This window comes from Notolabrus celidotus, chromosome 1, assembly GCF_009762535.1.
Source record: "Notolabrus celidotus isolate fNotCel1 chromosome 1, fNotCel1.pri, whole genome shotgun sequence".
NCBI lineage: Eukaryota > Metazoa > Chordata > Actinopteri > Labriformes > Labridae > Notolabrus > Notolabrus celidotus.
Window position 1 is genome coordinate 38,607,773 of NC_048272.1, and position 21,972 is coordinate 38,629,744.

Sequence of the window (21,972 nt, forward strand, 5' to 3'; positions counted from 1 at the left end):
ATGTCTGTCACAGGATGCTGTTTCCTGTCAGCTCATCTGGTCTTTGCTTTGTGATGCAGGAAAGTAAAAGGTCTTCACAGGACCTGTGTGGGCGGACTGATGGAAACATGAAAGTGATTTTCCCAAAAGAGGATGTGGCCGTCCATCCTGCTGAGTCAAACACAGCTCCAGTCCATGCTGGAGACTATGTGCTGGTGAAGGTAAGGACTGATCTGCAGACACAGACATCACGCTCACAAGTCTTAGAACACCAAGCGTATCATATTTGATACATCAGTTTTTGAGACCTCTACATAATCAATGCAATATATTTTTTCCGAAAAAACTGATGTATCCAATCAGATACATGCAGTGCACGGATAATCCACCAGGTGTGAGTAATTCATGCACCAGAAGGACTTCACTTGAGACATCCAAAATGGCAGCTGTGGCTCAGAGACCCACTCAAGGTTTTTCAGGGATATTTTTTCCCAATTTTAAAAAAGTTTGGTTGAAAAAACTTTCAAATTGTTTCTGAAACTTCAAGAGGAATGGTTACTGGATTATTGCAATGTAAAACTAATTAACATTTCAGAACTTAATTTATAGTCAAATCAAAATTGATAAAGCAGGTATATAAGGACATTTATTTAGAGACCTGTCAATCATTATTTTATTAAATTTCATACATTATGCATTCCATAAAGCAACATACAGTCTTTTTATTATTTGAGAACACATTTAAATGACTTAATAATGTATATTTAGAGTGAGATATTTATAACGTATATTGTATTTTTATATATGTAACCTTCTGTATCATGATGATTGATGACTAGTTGCATGTTGCCATGGCTCCCTAGTAAATAATCATCTTTTGCTCATTGATTGAACAATTCAGAGAAGAAATATACAATAAATACGTTTTTTGTTTTGTAGCAGATATAAAATATGTATGACGTTGTCGTGCAATATGCAAAAAAATAATTTACATGTTTGAAATTATTTGGAAAAAATGTCAGACACTCAAAGATGAATAGGCTAAAAATGTTGTTTTTATGTTTTTGTTTGTTTAAAAAATAAGAAACTTTGAGCAATACATTTACACCAAAATGCCTGATGTATCAAATATGATACAAATTAAAACTCATACATGAAAATTGCTATTTCATTTCTTTTTTTTTCTATTTGTCAGAAGGTCCAATAAACACTCAATTTTCAAAGAATTAGAATTTTCTGGCAATTATTTGATGGTTCAGGCTTTACAGGGTTAAATCAAGCCTAATTAGTATGGCTGCTAGTTCTTATAAATATGAGTTTATCAGAGAAGACAAACCTACTCTTTCTCACATGTCACTGTGTCTTTGTATGAATAGGTTCCTTACTGTGTCTTCCTTACACAACAGAAGAATGGAGAATTGGTATATCGTTCTCTATAAGGCCATTACTTCATGATCTGCTGTCTTATTTATGCTCTTCATTGGCTCCTAAAGTCGTCTGTGGCTGTAATCTTCTGTTTGTCATTCCCGGACTCACTCTATTTTTGGTAAAAGTGCTTTTAATGTTTTTGCTCCCTCATCCTGGTCTGAGCTATGAGCTCACCTAAAACTCATTTCATTAGATTGTAGGATTTTAAAACTAGGATAATGGATCATCTGATCAGCTTGTGCTCATGTTTTACTGCTTCACACTGATCATTTATGAATTGAGGTAATAGAGAACAAGACTAAACAATAGACAATAGGAAGAAACTATGTGAAACTTTTTATGCTGCTGTCTCAGACTCCCTCTTAAAAGAGACTCTGTATCTCAAGGGGACTATTCCTGCTAAAATAAAGGTTAAATAATGGATAAAAAGTTTTATGGTACACATTTTTTTACGTTTGAGAAAGATAAAGATTTGTTGCACAGAGGTGAAAAAGATATGGAAGAGAGAGCTCATATGAGATAAACACAAGGTACTTGTGCTGAAAGAAGGGATGAGCACTCAGTGAAGAAACCCACCCCACTATGCCCTTTACTGATAAGTTTAGTACCCTACCCCAGGGGTTCCCAAACTTTTCAGCCCGCAACCTCCAAAATATAGGTGCCAAAGAATCACGACCCCCATTGTCCCTCAAAGTGATTTAATGTGGCTCCTGATGTCCCCCAAACCCTGAGATAGAAAGGACGGATGGGGAGAGAGAGCCAGCACATCACTGGGGTTATCAAGTGGACTCCTCCCTTCACTGATGTTTCCTTTAGTTAGACCCACAACACCTCAGAGAGGCTAAACAGTTAACTCTGGAGTCCCAGAGCACCCCCCCCTCCATGCCAGAACCCACTGTCCATCACATCCACCAGCAACTCTCCCCACTTTAATAACCCAACCCATACAGTAGTTCCATGTTCAATGGACCCAGGCTCCTGGTAGTGACAACACTGATACTACCTACTCTAGCACCTGGACCCTAGCAGCCCCCAACACCCAATAAGAAGAGTCTGCAGCTAGATGTTAGAGGACAGGGGAGGCAAATGACAGTTTTTACAGCTCTAAAATGTTGCATTTCTTTTAGAACTCAATTTAAAGAATCTGAAATATAAAATCTCAATCACAGAAAACAAGCTTCTCATGGAAGAAAAATACAACAGAGTTTTTCAGGTTGTATTCCTTTAATTCAGACTCATGATTATCAGGGTCACATAAAAAATAAACAAGGTGAAAGATGACAAGAAGTAGTTTCCTGAGGACGTTGTATCACAATCGATAAGGTCTCTTCTGGTACCTTTAAGGATTTCCTCACCCTCTCACTCATTCTCTGATGTTTTGTACTTTGTGTCTATAATCCAGATATCGTCTGCCACCTCCCAGAGTCTGAGAGGCCGAGCCCTGCACCACAGCTCGCTGAGGAGCACAGAGAAGCACTCTGGACTGATGAACACCCTGCCCCTGTCTGAAACAGAGCTCAGACACTGACCTCCTCAGATGACGACACACAGAGGGTGTTTATACGGACATTTGAGTTGTTCTACTGTCAGATTGGACTGTGATGATGAGTGTTATTTATACAGCTGCTATCTCTCTACATATTAAACTGCTGAAGAGACCACAACATGTTCTGATGTTGAATCTAACTTTTGTTTGATAGACTCTTGTGTTTGATTAGTTTCATCTGAAGGTCATCTCTTTTCACGAGACTCCTCAAACTGCAGTAAAAATGGAATGAATGAAAACATGGTAGAATTGCTCTCCTGGCTGCAAAGTCATAAACTTTGAGGAATAATTTAACACAGGGCAGCAGCAGAACTCACTGTGATCTGCTTTTGAAGGAGGATATAACTGCTGTAAAGATTATTGTTGGGACAAAGAGACGACCCTGTCCTGTTGTCTGTGTCCTGTTATAAAGTTTGCAGCCCCCTCGGTGTACTGAAAACTGGTCTGAGTTCACATTGAAAGTAAAAAGAGTACAGGTGTGTCAGTTACATATTTCCCAGGGGCAAGGAGAAATAATATTTGGACTTGATTGTATTTTTTCTTTAAATATTTGATGTCAGGTTGTTTTACTCTGACCATCATCGTGTCTTCATGCCAGCCTGCTGCAGAAAAGAATCCAGGGAGTGTCCAGGAGTGCCTTTCAGCCCATGAACTGAACATCTGTGCCAATCAGCATGTAGTCCTGGACACAAATGAAGCACAGCAGCAGCAGTCAATAGCAAGATTCATGATAGTTCAAACAATAGTTGAAACATTGCTGCGGTAAAATAAATGAAAAGCATCCAGACCTTCAGGACCTGGAGCTGAGTGTTCACCAGCTTCATCTTTCCAAGAGTAGGGAGTGGATATCCCTTTGCAAGTTTTGCTGTGAGTCAAAATTCATACGTTACAGTGATATGACAGGAACATATGTTTCTCAATTCCTGAGTCAACTCCAACTCAAAGCAGCAAACCTGAGCGTGGACGTTTCTGGGATATGTGTATTGTGTATAAGAATATACTGCAGTACCTTCATATACACTGACCATCCTAAAACAAAGTTGGATTCAACAAAGCCAGTAGGTAAGAGCCTTCCGTCGGATAATTACTGCAGTGATGAATAAGTTTCAGCTAGCAACAACTTATTTAGCCCGAGCTGATGCGGTGATAGCTTCTCATGTCTTGATCAACATGTCAGAAGACATCTCCTGTGGTCGTGTGAAGGATGTTAATCTGTTTCAGAAGGGTCAAATTATTGGCCTGCATCAAGTGAAGAAGACAAGTCAGGAGATTTGTTAGGGAGCATAAAGGTTGGACTCAGGAGCAGTGGAAGGAGGTCATGTGGTCTGACGAGCAGTGGTGGACAGTAACAGAGTAAATGTACTTAAGTACATTTTTTGAGTGTCTGTACTTTACTTGAGTATTATTTTTTGGGGAACTTATTACTTTGACTCCATTTAAAGAAAAATATCCTTTTGACTCCATTACATTTCTATCAGTGCTCTAGTTACTCACTACTTTATCTTTGAAGTCAGCTCATGAATTTTCTTTTCTGAAATCAGATCCCAAAGACTGTAAACTGTTGGTGTCCTTGTGTTTGGTTTGTCTCAGTGGTGTAGCCGTACCTTGAGCGTAGATCAAACGTTCTTCAGATCAGTCCGTTCATTTAGTCGTGGTGATGATGGCTATGACTGAGAAGGATGATGATTCTCTACCTGAGCACCACGGCCATATTTTAAACCCACGTTTGAGGTTTTGAAATAAAGAATGATTGTTTGTATTGTTGTAAATCTCTGATCTGTTTACCACACAAACTTCATCACAGCCTACAAAACATCAGCATCTAACCTGAGAAAGCATGTGGAGGTCTGGAGCTAACACACTGCTTTGATTCCAGATGAACATGTAAACTTGTCTGTGCTTGTAGTTACTTAGTTTATATTTCATGGTAGACTTTTTAGATATAAAATCATGTTTTCTAGATAAACAGAACGGAGCAGAATGTTCACCCATGCATTCTTGACTGCACTCATGCTTTGTGAAAATACGTTTAGAGATATTTTAAAAAGAACTTTGAATACTTCAGTATTTTTAAAAGCAAGTACTCCAGGACTTTAACTCAAGTCAGAATCTGACTGAACAACTTTCACTTGTATTAGAGTAATGTTTGACCAGGAGGATCTATACTCTGACTTCAGTAGTGAAACTGTGGACTATGTCCACCACTGCTGACGAGTTCAGATTGACCCTGTTCAAGAGTGATGGATGAAGTGATGCACCCATCATGCCTAGTGCCTACCGTACAAGCCTGTGGGGGTGGTGTTATGATCTGGGGATGCTGCAGTTGGTCAGGTCTAGGTTCAGCAATGTTATGTCCCCCAAAGAATGAGGTCAGCTGACTACCTGAGCACTGAAGGACCAGGTCTTTCAGTCAGTGGAGTTTTTCTTCCCTGATGGCACAGGCATATTCCAAGATGACAATGCCAGGATTCATTGGCTTACAATGTGAGTGAGTGGTTCAGGGAGACATCATGTTCACACATGGATTGGCCACCACAGAGTCCAGACCTAAGCTCCATTGAGACTCTTTGGGATGTACTGAGAAGACTGCGCAGCGGTCTGACTCTCCCATCATCAATACGAGATCTTGGCAGAAAATGAATGCAACTCTGGTTGGAAATAAATGTTGTGACGTTGCAGAAACTTATCGAAACAATGCCGTATTCAAAGCTCAAGGCGGTCCAACGAAATATTAGAGTGTGCAACTTTGTTTTTGGATGGGCAGTGTATTTGAAAGTATGTCAGATAAAAGTTTGGATCAGCCGGCTCAGTCTGCTCAAAAAGACTTCATACGATAGCATTTGTTTAATAAAGAGAATAAAACGAGTGGAGATGAAATCAGAGTCAGAAGTTCACCTCAAACTCCCTGTGCGGTTCATATGACGTGTTTCCTGTAAGAACTCACCGTTCAGTTTGGGTATTACTACCAGCTTGAGGACCATTTGGAAGATGTTGTCGAGGGACCTGACCTGCAGGGTTCGGGGGCAGGGTTAGTGTGTACGCCTGATGTTGATGAATCACTCTGTGTTAGAATGCAGCGCTCACCTGAAACTCTCCAACATAACTGGTCCCCAGGGTCAGGTCCATTCTGTGCAAATGAGGGGAATTATTCTGTGACGTTCATCTTTACAGAGACCTTTTGGCCCCACTTTTCTCTCTGCTTAGAGCGTGCAGTGATTGTTTTTAGCTACTCACTTGTTTAGGGTGACAGCTCCAGCGAGACTCATTCCACTCACGAACACTCGGGCACTGACGCTGCTGTCCTGTAGAGACAACACGGTGAGACGTGTCAGGGTTTTTTTAATAAACACAGCGTCATGTCAAGTTTATTTATAAAGCACATTTAAAAACATAGCAGAAGCTGACCAAAGGGATGTACAATACATTACAAAAAAATAATTAAATCAATAAATAAAATATAAAAAAAAACAATGTGAGACCAAAGCAAACAATTATTTGAGAAAGAGAAACAGAGGACTCAAATGCTAAAATATGAAAGTGAGTTTTGACGCAAGTCTTAAAAGAGTCAAAAGAGAGGGGCGGCCCTGATTGAGGAGGGGAGGCTGTTCCAAAGACGCAGGGCCTTTACACTGAAAGCGCAGTCACCCTTCAGTTTAGATTTTGACCGGGGAACTGCCGGGTTCTACATCTTCTTCTACATCACGCAAGTGTGTCACTTACCAAGTTCAGGACAAAGAGAGGGGTGAGTGTGGCGTTGGGTTGGATGGCGTAGGCTGTCACTGCGCCGGAGGTCTGAATGGTGACATTGTTGGGTTCAAAGGTGATGACAGGATTCTTCACAGTCTTCACCAGCAGCTTCATCAACAGACCTGGGAACTGTTTGGCTATCTGAAAACACACAGACGCTAGGAGTGTAACGATTCATCTCCTATGATCCGACTACATCGATCTGTGCTCGGCAAGTTGGCCTTCCAGTCGACATATATATCGATCTAACAACATTTTAAAAGGTAATAAATGAATTGTATCCATACTAGGAAATAACACATTGGATTGGATTTGTTTTTTTTGCACTTTTAATGATAAAGACGTTAAACGTTACTCAATTCAGGCTGCCTGTCTGTGATGTCATCGCCACGCGCCAGCAGACAACAGAACATAGCATGGCAAAGAAGCTGGCGAGCGGGTAATTATCAAGCCACCATTGCGGTCCAGTGTGTGGAAACACTTTGGCTTTTGCAAAGACAGAGATCTTCTAAATAAGTCGCTCGCTGTTTTTAGGATATGTAAAGGTCAAGTTAAGTACCATGGCAACATGACAAATCTAGCCAACCACCTACTAAGGTGCCATGGGATTTCACACAACGCCGACCGTCCAGGCACCTCTTTCAGCGTTCCCACTGCAGCAGCAGTGCAAGGTAACATCAAGCTTCAGGCCTCACCAGCAATTCATTATTAATGAATTTATACCTGATGCCCTCACAAGAAACAACAGGAATCTAGGACTGTTCAGTATCAAGGTATTTATTTCACAGTCACAGTAGTTGAATTTTTGGCTGAAAAGTTAGTGAATCGATTTCAAGTCACTGAATCATTTTGGATTGTTCTAAATGATATCGTCCTTTAATCGTATCAGCAACCATGAATCATGATATGGATCAAATAGTTGTTAAAAAGAATCATTACACCTCGAACAGACACCCAGCTGACACACTGCCAGTGAAAATAATGCTTCTCTTAATATGTAAAGAGAAATGTGTTGTCACCTGTGGGACGAAGGCTCCAAAAGTCCTGGTGTTGAGTCTGATGGGAGAGCCTTGAGGGATCTGTTGTAACACACATGTCATGGATCAGTGTTGCATCATGAGTGTAGACAGAACAAGGAGTGAAGAGGAGGCCTCTCACCATGTCATCCGTGATGTACAGACTGAGGACTCCAGCTTTGCTGTAGACGAAAGCTGCCGAGTTGGCGGTGAAGGAGGACACACCGATGTACAACATGTCGTTGACTTCGGGGGGCAGGGCAAAGGCAGAGGGGGAGAAAGGAGGCTCCTGGTGCTTCGCGATGTTGTAAAATTCACCCTAAATAACAAATAACAGCAGAAACAGAGAAGCTGTGACGTCACCTGTCCACTCCCTGAGACTTCAGATATCGAAATACTTATCAGCTGTTTACCTTCAAGCTCAAGTCTACAGAAGATGTTGACACTGCAGGAGATGATACCATGGAGTATTCAATCTCTGCATACTGGTCTACCTTGGCTAAGACTGCAGGAGGTGAGAGAGTTTGTCATATATATCCAGCAGAGATGAAACATCCAAATATTTAACAAAGACATTCTTTACCGTTGAGAGTTTTCAACTTAGGATTCATATCAGACACAGCGTCAGCCACCAGAGGGCAGATCTGTAACGTCAAAGAACACAGGCTGAAGGGAGCTGGGTGTTACAGAGCATCTTAGAAATGTCAACAATGAGACAACAGCACAAATACTATTATCTTACATTTCATTTCACTGCACTCTGATGAAAGAATGGAGGAAGATACTGACTTACACGTTTATCTACTTTTAGACTCTGTGCCTTCTCATTCAGAATATGCTACTAATACAATAAAAGCTGCGTTTAAAGAGATATCTCGAATGCAGTCACATAAAAATGTCTTAAAAGCAGCTGACTCAGACTAACTTTGATAATACCAAACTTCTTTTATTTAGGAGTTTTCAGGAAGCCCGCTAAAACAACTTCCTTAAGTCTGACAATCCAGAGAGAGATGATTGTCTGCCTAACTTTACTGTCATAATGTCACAGGGTGCCGTTTGTAAAGCTGTGCAAACTGAAAATAACAGCTACAATCTCCACATTGAGCTCCAAGATTTTTTAAAGTCACTTTTTTTTTATCACATTTAGAGCAAAATGTTTGATCTTCATAATTAATGTTGTCGTGAAAAATATATTTAAGTTACAATCACTGTTAAATCCAAATGCTAAATCTAAATGTAAATGATAAATGTTAATTCTAAATTTTAAATATAAATGCAAAATATAAATGTTAAATATAAATACAAATGCTAAATCTAAATTTAAATTCTAAATATAAATATAAATGTTAAATCTAAATGTTAAATATAAATCTAAACGTTAAATGTTAACTTAAAATTTTAAACATAAATGCCAAATATATATCTAAACATTAAATATAAATCCAAATGCTAAATCTAAATGTTAAATATTAATACAAATGCTAAATATAAATTTAAATGTTAAATCTAAATCTAAATGTTAAATCTAAATTCTAAAAATATAAATCTAAATGGTCAATCTAAATCTAAACGCTAAATCTAAATCTAAATGTTAAATATAAATCTAAATGCTAAATATAAATGTTGATTATAAATATAAATGTTAAACGTTAAATATAAATCCAAATGCTAAATATGAATCTAAATGTTAAATATAAATCAAAATTTTATGTTAAATATAAATGTTAAATATAAATATAAATGTTAAATATTAAATGTTGCTCCAGAATAAAAGCATCTTAAAGTGATACAGATTACCCAATCATATTCTGTCAGCACTGACTCCTACAGGTTTATAGCCGGACTGCCTGCTGTAAAAATGCTGGACAGGCAGTTTTGGAGGCCATGAAGAGATTTCACAACGCTCAGAGTCAGAACTGACCCAGTCTATGGAACGGACAAGCTAAGTTTCTATTGCTAAGTCTGTATCGCTTTATAAAGCTTTTATTTTGGTATTTCTACTAGGCGGCAGTGTGAATTTGTATAATAGCCAAATATTTAGGATCGCAGAGCAACATTTAACATTCAGATTTAAAATTTAAAATTTAGTTTTAACATTCAACATTTAGATTTATATTTAACATTTGGATTTAACAGTGATTTTAACTTAAATATATTTTTCACTACAAAATTAAATGTGAAGAAGATCATAAATATTGCTCTAAATGTGATAAAAAGTGACTCTAATTCTCACTATGTTTTATGACGTTTTGGAGTTAAATGTGGAGAATGGTTGCTATTATTTTCAGTGTGCACAACTTAACAAATGGTGCCCCATAATAATGCAGATAACATTGAATACCTTAAGTACCTGTTAGAATTACTAATTAAAAAACAACTGTCTAACTCTGGTTCTTCACTTCAATTTTGAGCTACTTATACACACAAAGAGTCAATTTTTTTCTAAGTACATTATTCACTAAATTTTAGAGGGACATGATTAATATTTGACCCTGACCTGAAACTATACCAATGAGTCATTTCATTTAATAAGACAAATTACAGACGACATACTGCATCTAATGAGCCTCTAATATACGACACACTGTCAGAGATAGAACCAGTGGTATCCAACCCTTTTGGCTTGTGACTGCTCAACAGAAAAACTGGTTGAGTTGGGACGTTTGCCACATTTCTGATGCCTTCGAAATGTTGGTAGCTTTAAAATAACAAAGACATAACTTTTACAGAGTAACTTTCTGCAGTGAATCACCTCTCATGAGATTTAACTGGTAACCCCTTGGTTTGAAACAACGAAACTATTGTACTGCATAATAAGCATTTCACAAGTTCTGCTTCTACACTACAATGTGACTTTTAATCAGTGGTGGTCAAAGTACATGTCAAACATTACTCCAATACGAAAGTGAAAGTTGATCAGTCAGATTATGACTTGAGTTAAAGTCCTGGAGTACTTGCTTTAAAAATACTGAAGTATTCAAAGTACTTTTTAAAATATCTCTAAACGTATTTTCACAAAGCATGAGGTCAGTTGCTCCGTTCTGTTTATCTAGAAAGCATGATTTCATATCTAAAAAGTCTACCATGAAATATAAACTAAGTTACTACAAGCACAGACAAGTCTCAATTGTTCATCTGGAATCAAAGCAGTGTGTTAGCTCCAGACCTCCACATGCTTTCTCAGGTTAGATGCTGATGTTTTGTAGGCTGTGATGAAGTTTGTGTGGTAAACACATCAGACATTTACAACAATACAAACAATCATTCTTTATTTCAAAACCTCAAACGTGGGTTTAAAATATGGCCGTGGTGCTCAGGTAGAGAATCATCATCCTTCTCAGTCATAGCCATCATCACCACGACTAAATGAACGCACTGATCTGAAGAACGTTTGATCTACGCTCAACCGAGGTACGGCTACACCACTGAGACAAACCAAACACAAGGACACCAACAGTTTACGGTCTTTGGGATCTGATTTCAGAAAAGAAAATTCAGCAGCTGACTTCAAAGATAAAGTAGTGACTAATTAGAGCACTGATAGAAATGTAGTGGAGTTAAAAGTATGATATTTGTCTTTAAATGGAGTAAAAGTAATAAGTTCCTCACAAAATAATACTCAAGTAAAGCACAGATACTCAAAACATGTACTTAAAGGCCCTGTGAGGAGTTTTGAACTGGCTGAGAAACAGACTGAAAAAGATACCGATGCCTCTTTATGACCTTCAATAGCAAACAAGACCATCAGCAGCAACATTGACACCTTCTCTGTTGTCATTTTTAATGCCTGAAACCGTCCTGAGGGGGTAGGTGCCAGACCAGATGATGGACATTTAGCTTCAGAAACAGCCTTTATTTTAATGTTTCAGGGAAAATAATCACGTTGCCTTTTAAAGTTGACTGTCAAAAGACAGCAGGACGAGGTTTTTGTTGAAAACACTACTTTTGCATGTATAGGACAAGAGATAAGAGGTATCACTTAGTCCACAAGGGGGCGCCAGAATCGATACAAAACAAAAGTTCCTCACAGCAGCTTTAAGTACATTTACTTTTTTACTGTCCACCACTGGTTCTAAAGCTGATGTTTGTATAAATCTAATTATTAAGAGTAAGAGGATGTTAATACTTCTTCATAGTAAAAGCCCTAGCTAGGACTTTATTTGCAGAGAGTGGAGGAAGACATGCAGCAAATGGTCAAGGCCAGGAGTTGAACCTGCGACTGCTGGGATAAGGACTATACCCTCTGGACCCTCTGGGGCATGTGTTTTGACCGCTAGGCCACTGGCGCCTCTAGTTGGAACTTTTTGTTACGTACTGGGTGAGTCACGTGGAAAATGTATTTTATGAATATAACCCACGAGGGAGGAAGGTCACTGCAAACAAAGGGTTGAAGGCTGTACTTTGATCTTACCTGTTGCTGCAGAGCCTTTCTCAAACCTTTATCAATGAACTTGTTGAAGAGATTGTACAGCCAGCTGAAACAAAGAGTAACCACAGGAGTCAGGGAAGTATGAAGTGTATCAGGCTGAGAAGTCACATTTCATCCCCACATGAGTTCAGACACAGTGCAGGGTGACTTTACCTTGCTCCACCGTGGAATTTGATGGAGGCACTGCCCACTGTGGCTGCACAGTTAAGGTTACTGACGGTGGGTCGACCCGTCTCATCACTGTTGATAGCGATACTCGTAGTGATGGTAAGTCCCTTCACGGTCAAATCAAACGAGCCATGGTCCTTCCTTTAAGAGAGACGAGTCAATGCAGCAATCCATACACTAAACAAAAATATAAACGCAACACTTTTGTTTCTGCTCCCTTTTTTCATGAGCTGAACTCAAAGATCTAAGACTTTTTCTACGTACACTAAAGGCCTATTTTTCTCAAATGTTGTTCACCAATGTGTCTCTAAATCTGTGTTAGTGAGCACTTCTCCTTTGATAATCCATCCACCTCACAGGTGTGGCATATCAAGATGCTGATTAGACAGCATGATTATTGCACAGGTGTGCCTTAGGCTGGCCACAATAAAAGGACACTCTAAAATGTGCAGTTTTATCACACAGCACAATGCCACAGATGTCTCAAGTTTTGAGGGAGTGTGCAATCGGCATGTTGACTGCAGGAATGTTCACCAGAGCTGTTGCTTGTGAATTGCATGTTCACTGCTCTACCATAAGCCGTCTCCAAAGGTGTTAAAGAGAATTTGGCAGTACATCCAACCGGCCTCACAACCGCACCCCACATGTAACCACACCTGTACAGGACCTCCACATCCAGCATCTTCACCTTAAAGATGGTCTGAGACCAGCCACCCAGACAGCTGCTGGGTGTTGGTTTGCATAACCTAAGAATTTCTGCACAAATGGTCAGAAACTGTCTCAGGGAAGCTCATCTGCATGCTCGTCGTCCGTAACTGACTTGAGCGGGCAAATGCTCACATTGGATGGCATCTGGCACTTTGGAGAGGTGTTCTCTTCACGGATGAATCCTAGTTTTCACTGTACGGGGCAGATGGCAGACAGCGTGTATGGCGTCCTGTGGGTGAGCGGTTTGCTGATGTCAGCGTTGTGAATGGAGTGGCCCATGGTGGCGGTGGGGTTATGGTATGGGCAGACATATGTTATGGACAACCAGCACAGGTGCATTTTATTGATGTCATTTTGAATGCACAGAGATACCGTGACGAGATCCTGAGACCCATTGTTGTGCAATTCATCCACGACCATCACCTCATGTTGCAGCAGGATAATGACTGCCCCATGTTGAAGAATCTGTACACAACTCCTGAAAACATCCCAGTTCTTGCATGGCCAGCATACTCACCGGACATGTCACCCATTGAGCATGTTTGAGATGCTCTGGATTGGCTTACACAACAGCATGTTCCAGTTCCTGCAGATATCCAGCAACTTGGCACATTGAAGAGGAGTGGACCAACACCCCACAGACCACAATCAACAACCTGATCAACTCTATGTGAAGGAGATGTGTTGCACTGCGTGAGGCAAACGGTGGTCACACCAGATACTGACTGGATTTCTGACCCCCACAGACCCCCACAATACAGTAAAGCTTCACGTTTTTATTGTGGCTTAAGGCACACCTGTGCAATAATCATGCTGTCTAATCAGCATCTTGATATGCCACACCTGTGAGGTGGATGGATTATCTGGGCAAAGGAGAAGTGCTCACAAACACAGATTTAGAGACACATTAGTGGACAACATTTGAGAGGAATAGACCTTTAGTGTACGTAGAAAAAGTCTTACATCTTTGAGTTCAGCTCATGAAAAATGGGAGCAAAAACAAAGTGTTGTGTTTACATTTTTGTTCAGTGTACAAACATATAACAACAACAACACGTAACCCTGCAGGAACATAATCTTACATTAATCTGAGGTACTTGACCTTCCAGTTTCCATTCATACTGATGAAGGCGTTACCAATGGCCAGTCTGAAACCAGTCCCCGGTACTAGATCCACCTCGGACTGTGGTAGTCCCACATCCATTATCTTCATGCTGGAAAAGATGACACACGTCTAAGTGAGGGTTATAGAGGAAAACCTGTTTCTGACAGAAGTGACCAGAGGAGGGATTATTGCCTTACTTTGACAGGGTGTAATGGACCTTTCCAATAGGATTCACCTTCTCTGCCCCTGAGATATCTGGGACTTTAAGGGTTTTCAGTTTCTGCTGGACTGAAGCCATCCCCAGTTGTCTGCCTATAATGACATGCAGGAGACGGTGTTGATGAAACTCTGGAGAGAACAGTGTAACAGAAAGCTGCAGGGGAACTCACCGTATTCAAGACCTTTCTGAGTAAGTTTGACCTTCACTCCAGGACTGACGCTGATACTCAAAGGGATCAAAGCCAGCAGAGCCGGCCAGAAGAACAGAAACATCTTGACTGTTTGGAGAACAAAGCAGAAGACATGTCAGAGATAAATGTCTTTTTTATTAACATTACACTTTAACATCACTGGACAAAGTTCTGCTTTTATGTGCTGGATTGATATTGAGTTCCTCAAACACATAATTTAATCTCACTTCCCTTTTTTAGAGAAATGTTTCTCCTTTTTCTTGATGAATTATTTTGATTAACATACCGTCAGTATTCATATCAGAGGATACATGAGTGAAGATGAGGAAAAAAGAGAACTATTGTCCCTTTGACTCCCTTTGAATTCAAGAATTTATAGGTATATGACATGTGACAGGGAGCCCATTGTACGTCATAAAAATGTAGAAGGGATTTTTAAAATTCCCTTTTTATCACTTTCAGAGCAAAATTTTTGATCTTCATATTTAATTTTGTAGTGAAAAATATAATTAAGTTACATCACTGTTAATTCCAAATGCTCAATATAAATATAAATGTTAAATATAAATGTGAAATACAAATCTAAATGTTAAATAGAAATCTATATGTTAAATGTTAAATCTAAATGTTAAATAGAAATCTAAATGTTAAATCTAAATCTAAATGTTAAATAGAAATCAAAATGTTAAATCTAAATCAAAATGTTAAATAGAAATCTAAATGTTTAATCTAAATCTAAATGTTAAATAGAAATCTAAATGTTAAATAGAAATCTAAAGGTTAAATCTAAATGTTAAATTTAAATCTAAATGTTACATATATATCTAATTCTTAAATAAAAATGTTAAATATCAATCTAAATGTTAAATATAAATGTGAAATTTTTAATATAAATGTTAAATATAAATCCAAATGTTAAACATAAATCTAAATGTTAAATCTAAATGTTAAATATTTTATCTAAATGGTAAATATAAATCCAAATGTTAAATATAAATCTAAATTTTAAATATAAATATTATATGTTGCTCCAGAATAAAAGCATTATAAAGTGATACAGATATCCTAACCATAGTCTGTCAGTACTGACTCCTATGGATTACTAACTGGACTGCCTGCTGTAAAAATGCTGGATAGGCAGTTTTGGAGGCCATTAAAAGATCTCACAACGCTCAGAGTCAGAACTGACCCAGTCTATGGAACGGACAAGCTAAGTTTCTATTGCTAAGTCTGTATCTCTTTATGAAGCTTTTATTTTGGTATTTCCGCTAGGCAGCAGTGTGAATTAGCATATTAGCTAAATATTTAGGTTTGAAGAGCAACATTTAACATTTATATTTATATTTAGCATTTGGATTTAACAGTGATTGTAACTTAAATATATTTTTCACTACCAAATGAAATGTGAAGAAGATCACAAATATTGCACTAAATGTGATAAAAAGGTGACTCTAAGAAATTCTCACTAAGCTTTAATGAAGTTAAGGAGCTAAATGTGGAGACGTTGCTATTATTTTCAGTGTTCACATATAAAAAAAGAGAAATATTGTCCCCTTTGACTGAATGAATTCAAGTATTTATAGGTATTTGACATTTGACAGGGAGCCCATTGTGCAGTGCTTTTTGTGAAGAACCAGCAGTCGTGCAGTAATCAATAACCTTTAACAGTTTGTAGTATTTCATAAGCGTGTCATATCTTTTTAGATTTAAAATGATCATGATTAGTGACTTGAATGCTAATGCAGTGGATTAAAAGTGCTATATTTCCTTCTGAGATGTAGTGAAGTGTAAATATAAAGTACCATTAAGTGTAAATACTCCACTTGAAGCTGTCGGAATGAAAAGAGATAGGTAAGAGAATTGAAAAGTGTGCAGTTTGTTGAACCAATTACTGACTTTAAGGCTTTGGTGACACTTTTAAATTAACAGAAAACACTGTGAGAGCTTTCTAAAGTTCTAATGGACTGTTCACCTGTTCATTTATGCTGATTTAAAATGGTTCTATCCAGCTCCTTCAACATCGTAACAAACTTTGTCAGTTCCAAATGCAAGATAACACCAAGCGTATCATATTTGATACATCAGTTTCTGAGACCTCTATATCATCAGTGTGATATATTTTTTCAGAAAAAACCTGATGTATCCAATCAGATACATGCAGTGCACGGATAATCCACCAGGTGTGAGTAACTCATGCACCAGAGGGACGTCACTTGAGACATCCAAAATGTAAGCTGTGGCTCAGAGACCCACTCAAGGTTTTTCAGAGATATTTTTACCAATTTGTAAAGTTTGGATGAAAAAAACTTTCAAATTATTACTGAAACTTCAAGAGAAATATTTACTGGATTGATGCAATGTAAAACTAATTAATATTTCATTACTTCATTTATAGTCAAATCGTGTTGAAAATGTGTGTATCAAAACTAATACAGCAGGTATATAAGGACATTTATTTAGAGACCTGTCAATCATCATTTTATTACATTTCATTCATTATTCCATAAAGCAACAAACAGTCTTTTTATTATTTAAGAAAATGTTTAAATGACATAATTAAGTATATTTAGAGTAGAAATTGAGATATTTATAATGTATATTGTATTTTAATAAATGCAACGTGCTGTATCATGATGATTTTTTTTTTTTAAATCATTTTATTTTATTAAGTGTGCAGGTGTCCAAATACATCAGTACATCCTGTGATTCAAATAATTAGTCATCTTGATTCCAAAGAATAAAAAATAAAATAAAAATAAAAACACAACAAACAACCAAAAAAACAAAAAAAAAACAAAGAAATCAAATTTCATGTCATAGATCCTGTGCTGCTCATTCACATTACAGTTATGTTAACTTGATCTCACAGGTAGTGTGTATCCCTTACACCCACTCTGACATGTTTACACTTGTTCACCATACACCTTCACCGACATATAGACTCACACCAATACCAACACCAACACCAACACACACACACACACACACACACACACACACACACACACACACACACACACACACACACACACACACACACACACATACACACACACACACACACACACACACACACACACACACACACACACACACACACACACATACCAGACACACACACTTGCGCTAATACAACAGGTCTGAGGGGGGTTCCTTAAGGTGACTTCTCTCGTCTACAGAGCTTCATAAATCTTGCTCCATATACTGTCAAATAGTTTTCCTTTATTGCTGTCCTCCGATATGGTCCTTTCAATACTCAAATAATATTTCATGAGTGTTTTCCACATTTGAAGTGTAGGTGCTTCCTTATTTTTCCAAATAAGTTTCTTAAAAAACTAATGATGAAAACAGAATGTGACATCCAGAGGGGTGTCTAATTTTGCCACAGTTTCGGAAAAGACAACTCACGGGTGAGAACTCAACTTTGTAATCACATATTTTATTTAGACATCCATATTTCAATATCATTCCAAGTTTTCCTTATTTTGGCACAAAACCAAAAGGCATGTATGAGAGAGTTGCTGTGGGAGTTACATTTTAAACATCTATCTGAGCAGCTGGGGTCAAATTTATGAATTTTATCTCTGCTATAATACATTCTTGTCATTAGCTTATACTGGATTAGGCGCAGATTTTCATTAGTGCTTATGTTGTATGTTAGTTTTAAGCAATCTTTCCATTTTGTTTTTGCATCTACAGTATTGAGATCCTCATTCCATTCATCATATAACTTTTGTAACAGTTCTTCGTTGCTTTCGGCCCTGATAAGAATATTATACACAGCAACTACTAGTCTTTCCTTTTTATTTTTTTTATTTAGAATTTCCTCTAATTCTCTTGGTATTCCATTTTCGAGGTTGAGGTTTCCTGTTACCCAGTTTTTCAATTGTAAATACTTAAAAAATTGAGTGTCTATTAGTTGATATTTAGACTAGACAGTCATCAATCATGATGATTGATGACTGGTTGAATGTTACCATGGCCACCTAGTAAATAATTGTATTTTGCTCATTGATTTCCATTAAAAATTGAACAATTCAGAGAAGAAATATACAATACACCATTTTTTTTTGTTGTGTAGTAGATACAGAATATGTATGATGTTGTTCGTGCAACATGGAAAACCATAATTTCTGTTTGAAATTACTTTGGGAAAAATTTGAAGAAAACTCAAAGTTTGATAGGATAAAAATGTTATTTTTATATGTTTGAGTTTGATGTTTGAGCCTAATGTGTAACGTTTGTGTTTGTATTGCTGGAACTGAGCGGATGAGTACGGGGACACTGAGAGAGAGGTTAGCTCAGCATCCTGAAGTGTTTTCATTTTACAAACTGTGCAGCTGGTTGACTTTATAAATAAATGTAAATGCTCGTGCTGTCTTTGGATTATATACGTAATGTCTTTAGTTTTTTTAAAATTGTTTTGCCTCTAGAAGTTGTCACAGGGGATTAGATATCAAATGGGTTTTTTTTTTGCAGGAACTTAATTAGGATTCATATTTTCTGTCACCCAAATACAAACTTAAAGTGCTGAAAAGCACACTGACTGGGTGAATGTACTTTCCAGCACATTCTTGGGTCAGGGATTTCTGTGACTTGGAGGCTTGTGAAAGAGCTGACTGTTCGTTCTGTTGAAGGAACCACATGATCACATGATTGGATTAAGCTGAGATTAAAGGCACATTTTGTCCTTTGTGAAGACAAATTTTAAATTAGCATACAAATCTGTCATATTTTAAACAGTTAAAAGTCGCAAAGACACATGAAGACACATTTGCAGATTTCTAGTGTCAGCTGATGTGATGTCAGTCACAGTTTAGGGCTCTGTCAGTCATTCAGGATCATTTCACTACATAAAAACAGACTGGATAGTGTGGACAGGCTAATCTGGAAACATCAGAGACGTGTGGTGAGCTATCTGAAGGGGGTCTCAGTGTGGGTCAGGAGTGCAGGAGAAGGTGCAATATTGGATTTTGTTACATTTTGTTAAAATGGTTTAAAGGGATACTAATTCAAGAGAGAGATAATCACTACAGAAACCCAAAAACATCTCTCTCTGACCCAACACTGAGACAAAATCCTTCATCATAATACTCTGTACATTATGTTACATACAGCTCTGTAAAGCGCTTTGCAGTCTCAAGTTAGATATCTCACTGGGTACATATGACTCTAATATTTAACATTTAGTGTCTGTACATAGTGAACAAAGTTTACCAGAGTAAACTTCCTCATACACTACCAGTCAAAAGTTTGGAAACACCTTCTCATTCAAGGGTTTGTAATTATTTTAATGATTGTAAACACTGTAGATTAATACCAAAGACATCAAAGCTATGAAAGAAAATATATGGAATTATTGAATGAACAAAAAAATGTTAAACAAAGCAGAATATGTTTTATATTTTACATTCTGTAAAGTAGCCCCCTTTTTCCTTCATGGCAGCTTTGCACACTCTTGGTATTCTCTCAGTCTGCTTCATGAAGTGGTCTCCTGGAATGGTTTCTAATTAACATGAGCCTTGTCAAGAGTTCATTTGTAGAATGACTTGCCTTCTTAATGTGTTTGAGACCATCAGTTGTGTTGTTCAGAGGTAGGGTTAGTACACAATGGATAGCTCTATTTGACTACTGTTGTAATCCAGATTATGGCAAAACCAGATTATTTCATAGTTTTTGATGTCTTCAGTATTAATCTACAATGTTGAAAATAATTAAAATAAATAAAAACCATTGAATGAGAAGGTGTGTCCAAACTTTTGACTGGTTGTGTATAAACACAGACTAGGCCAGCAGAGCAGATCCTGATTCTGTGACATGCCTCTTGTCATAATTGTTTAATCATAAGAACTCTTTTCTGACACAGCCTCGTCAAAGCACATCATCAGAAACTCAGAGCATTTATTGTAATGAGGAATCTATTTTTAAAACAATCACACTGAATGTTACAAGTGAAAGCGGGATGGAGGAGCACATACTTCCTGCCAGACAAATGAGAATCATGAGATCGCTCTAAGAGAGTTTTGAAATCACCTCCTGTTCAATCGATCAATCTTTATTTGTATAGCGCCAAATCACAACAAACGTTATCTCAAGACGATTTTACAAACATAGGAGGTCTAGACCACTCTATGTCAAATTATGAACAGAGACCCAACACCAAGACAGGATATGACTCAGTCTTACCCCACCTTAATCCACCATGAGCATTGCACCTCGCAGTATTTAGCTAGTTACAGCGGCGAGGAAAAACTTCCTTTAACAGGCAGAAACCTTGAGCAGAACCAGACTCATGTTAGACACACATCTGCTGAGACCGAGTTGGGTCTGGAAAGAGGGTTGCAAACATTTCCACCCCCTGCAACAGCATAACTTTGTGATACGGTGACATCTGAGACATTTTTTATACAAATAAAGAAGTGAGCACAAATAAATAAAATCTCCACATTATTCTTTCATCTATCTTTACAGTGAACAGCCGCTCTTACCCAAAGCTGCAGTCTGTCCGGTTCCTCCTGATGTGTCGGTCTGTCTGCCAACAAGGCAAAGTGAAAGAAGAAGGGAGGCACATGGCCTCTAATCTACTTACTTAATCAGAAACTGAACTAGGGAACTATCTCAGATACAGCAACAATGCCTGAACCTCATATCTGTTATACCTCCACCGCCGGCCTCCTCCGCTCTTTTGTAACTTCCCTAAAATCACATAATACTAACAGTGATGTCAAAATGACTTATCAGACTGATGTTTGCATAAAGAACTAACTCTGACTGTGACACTTTGGAAAGCTTTGCATGACTGAACAAACTTTTCATATTACTCTCCTCTTCTGCTTCATAGTTACATGTATGGATTTCCATTGAAGTGCACATAAGAAGCTAAGCACAATGACACAGGAATATATTACCCAAGCTACTTCTCACAGAATAAATCAGTGTGACGTTGCAGGTGAGGAACAAAGAAAGAAAGAGACAGCTCGCACACAGCAGGACTCCAATGTTCCAATTTATTTCACCAGGTTAGTGACGTCTAGAGTGGATTTACTCTTCACTGCAAGTGTTGCAGCCACACTACACCATGCATGAGCATGAAATGATCTCCCTTATGTTGAGAATAAAAGTCAATCAAGTGCTTCCTTATTTCCTAACAGGAATAGAGCAACCGGAGAGCAACAGCTATGAACTAGGAACTGAGGAACTTCAGTAGCCCCTATGTAGGCGTCTGTCCCGCCCAAGCAGAAGAGGAACCATGCATGCTGTGAGTGTGCTATCACTCCTGATGTATCTATGTATTCATTGGTGTAACACATGCAAATAGAACATTGGCAGATACCATATCTGAAAACCTCTGAAGCAGCTTGTAATGGTCATGTTATGGATCAAAACGAGATGGATAATAGAGTCTAAATGTTGAATGTTTCCTTCTCAGCTCTGCA

The 21,972-nt window shown here is 38.0% G+C and overlaps 2 protein-coding genes across 2 annotated transcripts in view; one reads left to right on the forward strand and one right to left on the reverse strand.

Moving 5' to 3' along the window:
- cdk5rap1 (CDK5 regulatory subunit associated protein 1) overlaps positions 1-3,073 on the forward strand; it is a 10,030-nt gene extending 6,957 nt beyond the window's left edge. The window contains exons 12-13 of the mRNA XM_034682437.1: positions 60-200; positions 2,810-3,073. Coding sequence (XP_034538328.1) covers positions 60-200; positions 2,810-2,935 — 267 coding nt within the window. The 3' untranslated portion in view covers positions 2,936-3,073. The remainder of the gene's footprint in view (positions 1-59; positions 201-2,809) is intronic.
- Positions 2,610-21,133, reverse strand: LOC117811944 (bactericidal permeability-increasing protein-like). Its single transcript, XM_034682449.1, has 16 exons — positions 21,025-21,133; positions 14,516-14,623; positions 14,324-14,438; positions 14,104-14,235; positions 12,299-12,454; positions 12,128-12,191; positions 8,300-8,360; positions 8,130-8,221; positions 7,859-8,035; positions 7,720-7,779; positions 6,674-6,841; positions 6,188-6,255; positions 6,038-6,080; positions 5,898-5,961; positions 3,742-3,818; positions 2,610-3,635 (listed from the first exon to the last, which is right to left on the reverse strand). The coding sequence occupies exons 2-16, from the start codon at positions 14,616-14,618 to the stop codon at positions 3,594-3,596; spliced, it is 1,422 nt and encodes a 473-aa protein (XP_034538340.1). The 5' UTR covers positions 14,619-14,623; positions 21,025-21,133; the 3' UTR covers positions 2,610-3,593.
- Positions 21,134-21,972: the final 839 nt, after the last annotated feature.

Bases quoted from the DNA above. Each gene is read 5' to 3' on its own strand.
- LOC117811944 (XM_034682449.1), bottom strand. From the start codon at position 14,618: ATGTTTCTGTTCTTCTGGCCGGCTCTGCTGGCTTTGATCCCTTTGAGT. The intron at 8,361-12,127 runs GTAAGATCAAAG...TTGACGTTACAG, and splicing joins GAAAGGCTCTGCAGCAACAG to ATCTGCCCTCTGGTGGCTGA. The intron at 6,842-7,719 runs GTGACAACACAT...GTGTGTTTTCAG, and splicing joins TTGGAGCCTTCGTCCCACAG to ATAGCCAAACAGTTCCCAGG.